General features: G+C 35.3%; 1 protein-coding gene across 1 annotated transcript; it reads right to left on the reverse strand.

Annotated features, from left to right (window-relative positions):
* Positions 1–2,281: 2,281 nt before the first annotated feature.
* LOC100752097 (olfactory receptor 2G3) lies at positions 2,282–3,235 on the reverse strand. Its single transcript, XM_027388659.1, has one exon. The coding sequence runs from the start codon at positions 3,233–3,235 to the stop codon at positions 2,282–2,284; it is 954 nt and encodes a 317-aa protein (XP_027244460.1).
* Between the last annotated feature and the right edge of the window lie 3,856 nt (positions 3,236–7,091).

A 7,091-nucleotide genomic window follows, 5' to 3' on the forward strand; every position in this document is an offset into this window, starting at 1 on the left:
GGAACTGAAACAAAACCCACAAAAGTGTGTTGCTTGTTGGCGTCCTTCTAGGCTCATGTTCAGCTATCTTTCCTGTAAAACACAGGCTCATTTGATTAGGATCAGTACCATCTGTGTGCTCTTGTCCCTCCTCCATAAACTAAAATCAAGAAAATTCTCCACACATGAGCCTATAGGCAAATATGATGGAGGCAATTTCTCTATTGAGGTTCCTTCTTCTCAGATGTCTGTTTCTACTTTGTCTCAAATTGACAAAACCTAACTAGCACAAACATTCTCCAGGATAAATAAAGTTTAGGACAGAAACTGTCTTAACTAATAAAAACAATGTAAAATTATTTAAGTGTCTTCTCTGATCACCATGGACAACACTTAGAATTAATAATAGGAGAATCTTTGTAATAGTCACAAGCATGGAAATTAAACTGCATATTCGTTCAAATACCCATTACCCAACAGAAAAATTACAATGGGATTTTTAATAAAAGAAATGAGAGCAATCAGCATGCATTAATACATGTGCCAAGTAGTCTAGAAGAAATTTAATAACAAAGATTCTTTGTATCCAAGACAACAACAACAGCAGAGGGAAACTTCTGTGTACCCCTAAGTAAACCTTAGGGGTACACAGAAGCAAGTCTAAGAAGGAAGCTGGCAACACCAAATATCATCAAGGACTGCAGCAGGTGCCTCAGCTGTGAAGAGTGCATACAGTTCTCACAGAGGACCTGAGTTTTATTTTCATTATTCTCAGTGCCCACCTGGGCAAGGCCAGCTCTAGGGAATCCAATAACTCCCTGGCTTCCTTGGACATCTGTGTGCATGTGCACACAGACACATATATGTGTTAGTAAAATATAATAAGTATTTCAAATGGGTTTGTCAAAAACTAAAAAAACAATCATAAGCAAAGCCACATGAAAATATCAAGACTTATGGCTGAGCCCTCTATTTTGTTCTGCTGATCTATCATGCTTTCTGAATACTGAATACTTCACACTGTCTGAATTCCTACATCTTTGTACTAATTTTCATTTAAAAATGAAAGTGCTGTGATTTTGTTGTAAAGTGTTTATCTATTGAAATCTTGGTTCATTATCTTCCCTTTGATTTTAGTTAATAATGTTGGCTATGTAACAATATCAGGCCTCTTGGAATCAGATAGAAGCAGTGAATAGTGGGTAAAATCTATTGTAAATATCAGTGGAAAATGCCAGCAAGTTAGCAGTCTAACTTTAAACAGGGCAGTTCTGTGAAAATTACTTCAATCAATTTCAGTAATCAAGGTTACTTTTTAATGTTATTAATGGATTTTCAATTTGATATTTGATTGCTAATAAGGCAAAAAGATAATTAGGGTGACTTTTAAATTTAGATTTATGAGGCTTTAAGAAACACATTTTCTCCTTAATTTGCTCAATTTATAATTTTACAAGGTTTTTTTCTTTTTACCTCTGAGTAACCTGGTTATAGAAATCCAAAAGAACGTCATTTCACATTATATAAACATTTAAAGAATATTACAAACAAAATAGAGAAACCTGAATCTGAGAACCTAGCAATTTATAATAATTTTATAGTTCCACAAATTTCCTGTCTGCTTTTTCTTGGAAGGGATTGGATTTCTAAGATCACCTCATTTTTAAAAATCACCCAATATTCTGAATACAAAAGTCAAAGCTCAGGAATCACCATCCAATGGACATAATTTGATACATAAACTTAAAATTTTAGTGAAAATCTCATTTATCAAAAATACAGGATGTAAAACACAACAAAACTCCACTAGGTGACCACTGGAGCAGACCAGTGAGGGGAAAAAAGCCCAGGTGTCTGGCTTAGACTAGGGCATTACCAGGAGACCTTGGTTCAAGGATATGGGAAGCCATATCTCACTAAGGTTCACATGAACACACTGCTAAAGAATGGCTCAAAGACTTCTAGGTAGCTGTAAACATACTTTATACAAAAGAGATAAACTAATAGACATATTTATTCTAATATGATAGATCCAGAATTCTTAATAAAAGAGTGGCTATAAAAAAGAAAATTGATTGTAGGAGTATTGACAACAGCAAATGTTTTCACTTTATTAGATAATGTGATCATCAGGAAGAAAACATCTGTCTAGATGGGGCATCTCTGAGTGCAATAATTAGGGGAGTGGTTTTATTGCTGGTAGCTCTCCTGTGAGTTTGGTTTTGTATCATCTGTGTCTGGGTGACCCTGGGTAATGAATCTGGATCAGCACTTCCATACTAGTGAGAACAGATTTTTATCTCTACTTCGAAAGGATTTTGTCTCTGGTGCTGTTATTTTTTCTCACTAGCCTTTTCAAAGCCCCCTTCACATCTTTGTTTCTTAAAGTGTAGATGAGGGGGTTTAGAGTAGGAATAACCACAGTGTACAAAAGGGTGATGAACTTCCCCTGACTATGTGCATAGGAGCTGTTAGGCTGGATATAGACAGCAGTGATTGTGCCATAAAATAGCACTACTACCAGCAGGTGGGATCCACAGGTTCCAAGAGCTTTACCCCAGGTTAGAGCTGACCTTAACCTCATCAGTACTTGGGCAATGTACCCATATGATACCAAGATGAGTGCCAGCGGAAGGAGGAGCAGCACCAAGGAGGCCATGAACAGCTGCACTTCATTGGCATGAATGTCTACACAGGCCAACTTGATCATGGCAGGAACTTCACAGATGAAGTGATAAATCCTGTGGTTCCCACAGCGAGGCAGGCGGAGGGTGATGGTGCCCTGAATCAGTGTGTTGCCTACACCACTCAGCCATGCTATTCCTGCAAGAGACTGGCAGAGGCGCGGGTGCATAACTGTGGTATAATGAAGTGGCCGGCAAACAGCGGCATAACGATCAAATGCCATAACTGCAAGGAGGACACACTCAGTGGACCCTAGAGCCAGAGACACATAGAGCTGAATAGCACAGCCTGTGGGAGTTATTGTTTTGGCTGGACCATGGAGGTTCCACAGCAGCTGAGGAACAATGCTGGTGGAAAAGCAGATATCCACAAAAGAGAGGTTGGTAAGGAAGTAGTACATGGGTGTTTGGAGCGTGGAATCCAAACAGGAGGCAAGGATGATAGCTGTGTTGCCTACCAGTGTCAGGAGGTAGAAGATTAGCACCACCACAAAGAGGGCCTTTTCAAGCTGTGGCTGATCAGAGAAGCCCACCAGGATGAAATCGCCATCTGAGCTCTTGTTAACTGTCATCAGTCTACTCATAAAAAGGAGGGTGACAAGTGCAGAAATGCATGTTAGATAAAATGAAAATGGAAAGGAATCCCAAATCTCCTTGAGACACATGGACCCTAAAGGTGGAAGATGGGCTATGTTCTGTATAAGAGATAGGCAGGAAATAGGTGGAGGAGAAATAGACAGACAGATAATAGAAGGTATATATATATATATATATATATATATTATATATATATATATATATATTAAAGATTCATATTTCCAAGAGGAAAGTTGAAGAATACAGAGTGCACTGAGAACTGTTTAAGGTATAGAGGTATACAAAGAACTAGAAACAACAAAGGAATAAGAGTGGGAAAAATAGTCTTACCCAGGGAAGAGCACACCAATACGTTAACCAATCACAAATGGTCAGTCCTGAAAACATATACAAGTAACATTATATTGTCTGGCCAGCATAAATACATATAGATATAGATATTCCTAAATGCATGCATGTAGCAATTATTGAAAAACAAGGCTATAAATTTGAAAAAGAGCAATGGGAGAGTTTGGAGGAAGGAAAAAATGACATAATTATATTACAATCTCAAAAGAAAAGTAAATTTGTTTTAAAAGGTTCAGAGATAAAAAACAGACCATGCTGAAAATATTCAACAATCAATGGTTGCTCACTTTTTCCAAGTTGTCTCATTTGTTCTCTCAGGAAATCTACTCTTTTCTTCCTCAATAGCACTTAGAAGATTATCCACAAAAAGTAGAAAGAGAGTTATCAAATATATATACCAGGTTCTTGGTAGGTATCCCATTGTGTCAGTAGGAAAAGTAACAAGGGTGCAGTTGGGGAGAAAAAGTAAAAGGAAATGATACTGCACATATCTACGTGAAATGTATATTTGTAAACACCATGCTAAGAACAAACTATGCAACCATAGTGATTTACTTGTTTGTTTGACATCATGCATGGGTTAGCTTTCTGCCAGTATTTTTCTTATAATAAGAAAGGGTAGTCTGGAATATTTTAGCAGTCAATATAGAGTGCTCTTGTTAGTTCCAAATAATTTTAGAGCCTTGCAAAATAATTTTAGACTTGAGCATTTTATTTTTATGTTACAGTAACTAAAACTCAATTTTCACTTTGAACTTGTGTTTTATAAACTATTTTCCTTGTTGTTGTAACTTCATAGTGTACAAACAATACAAAATATAAGTTCAATTGATTTATTGCTTTATTTAGATATTTTTAAAAATATTTTATTTATTATGTATACAGTCTTCTGCCTGCATGCCCGCAGAGGGCACCAGATCACATTCAAGGTGGTTGTGAGCCACCATGTAGTTGCCAGGAATTGAACTCAGGACCTCTGGAAGAACAGTCAGTGCTCTTAGCCACTGAGCCATCTCTCCAGCCCCCTTAATTAGATTTTTAAAATATTCCCTTGTGTATATACATTGTACATAGGACTGTGATACACAATGTCATTTTCATACAAATGTATATTGTATATTGAGCAAAGCCCTTTATTTTTCCATTTCATTTAGTTCTTATCAGAGACTAAGATATCTTATGAATATCCTGCATAGGAGGCCTTATAGGTGACCACTTATCTTTTGTCTGTAACCCTTCATTACTTGACCTCATATGGTCATAAAAATAGGACTTCATCAAAGTAAAGTTATTTTTCTAAAAATGCCAATTTCCCATGCTATAACGGAATTCAAACTTTGTATAATTTTCATCCTCCTTTCTGTTTTCAGAATGGTATCCAATATAACAATATGCTACTTCTCACTTAATCAAGTTTTAATTACTTTATTTATCCTGTGTCTCTTCCCAAGATTATTTTTGTTATGCTTACCAACTTTTACCTACCTGTCAGTGTTTATTTCCTGGGCATCCTTCTTGAAATCCTGAGTTACTTTGTTTGTAACCACATAAATTTACACATGTGCCCATTTTACAGAGCAGACCACATGTCCTAAAAGGAGAGGGAAATGCTAAATGAATATAAGTGTTTCTTTTAAATATCTTTCTTAATGTTCAAAATGAACAATTTTTTTGTTGTTGTCTTTTTAAGATTTTATTTATTATGTATACAACATTCTGCTTCCATGTATATCTGCACACCAGAAGAGAGCACCAGATCTCATAACAGATGGTTGTGAGCCACCATGTGGTTGCTGGGAATTGATCTCAGGACCTCTGGAAGAGCAGTCAGTGCTCTTAACCCCGAGCCACCTCTCCAGCCCCAAACAATTGTTTTTAAACAACAGGATAGACATAAATATACTTTTTTGACAATTTAGGACATTTATTTTTCTTCTACATTTAAAGGTTTCTTTCCTTTTTTTTTTTATAATGACAGGTTTTATTTCCAAAAAGATTAGATCACATAAATGTACTTTTAATAAGTATCTACCTTTATCATCCTATTAAATTATTACTCTCACTGTTTTCTCTCTTAACTAGCAAACATTGTTTAAAGAATCTATTAAATAAATAGTGTGATAAAATAGTATAATGTTTCTGAAAATATCTAATTAAAAGTTAACATACATGTATTTATGTATATATCTACTAGCATTCATATTTATTGAAAAATATAGTTATTTTTTTCTAACTTTGTACAGTACACGCTTTTTAGTCAAGGTACTTGAATGTCCTTAAAAATTGTGTGAAACCATATTTTAACATTACAATGCTGTAAAATAAAATTTCCAGAAACATGCTTTTGTTAAGGTAGCTGCTATATTGTTTTCAAGTTTTTCCTCTGATATAGCCATCATGTCCACATGTGCTGACATAACTCAGACTTGTTGAGGAAATAGAAGACATGAGCACCTTAATTTACTCACATTTTAAATGTAAGCATTCATGTTTTTAATTCTCTATAATTTTTCAAAAAAACCCAGTGATTTAGAGTCAAGGGAGCATGAGTAGTTGCCATGTATGCATGGAAACAGAGAGGCATAGACTGTCTCCTCAGCAGCACATGTATATCCAACACTATTGCCATATTAGGAAGGACTTCATATTTTTAAGAAATCTAAGTCATAAGGAAATTTTTCCAAATATAGAAGTAATCTTTCTGTTTTATCTGTCTTTTCTTTTTCTTATTTCTAAATGTATGTTCTTCAAATTTAAGGTAACTGTAAAATATAAATTATTTCAAATGCAATTTTATAGTAAAATTTAATTTACTTTATTATTCAGAAAATTTTAAATTGCTTAACAAGCCAGGAGATATGTGAATTATTAATTGAGTCATTTAAGGAAAGCTGACTTGGCAGTTGATGAAAATAATATTACTATTACTTTCTTATCTAGAGTTTGTGCTTTGGAGAAATGAGGAAAAGAAAAAAATGTGGCTATTATTTCCTCACCTCTGAAAATGTTGTTGCCTCATCTTCCAATTAATTTCATTGGCTGAAAACATGTTGCTTTCCAGAAACACAAGATTCTGAAAATGAATCTTTGATACCAAGGCCAAATATCAGATGTGAGTGCTTTGTCCAGAGCGAGAGGATACTGAAGTGTGTTACTGTAGCAGGAAATAATGTCAGCCCAACCTGGAACCTGGGGAATCTCTATATTCCTAATGGGGCAATTACCACCAGGCACAATAGTGACCAAGAGCAAAATCTTCTGGGAAAATATATTGCAGTCACTGCTTCTGCACAGGTAGGTCTTTAATATGAGATATTTCCAGGCTGTCAAGTCACATGTTGACTAAGATTTCGAAGAAAGTGAGAATAAATTTCTCACTCTGAGCAAGTCTCAAGATTAGATACTCAATTCTCATGGAATAATCTCCTTTATTAACATATAATCAGAACATAATCTTCGAGATCCCCTAATCTGACTGCAGGT

Source organism: Cricetulus griseus, unplaced genomic scaffold, assembly GCF_003668045.3.
Source record: "Cricetulus griseus strain 17A/GY unplaced genomic scaffold, alternate assembly CriGri-PICRH-1.0 unplaced_scaffold_260, whole genome shotgun sequence".
In the NCBI taxonomy this organism is placed as follows: domain Eukaryota; kingdom Metazoa; phylum Chordata; class Mammalia; order Rodentia; family Cricetidae; genus Cricetulus; species Cricetulus griseus.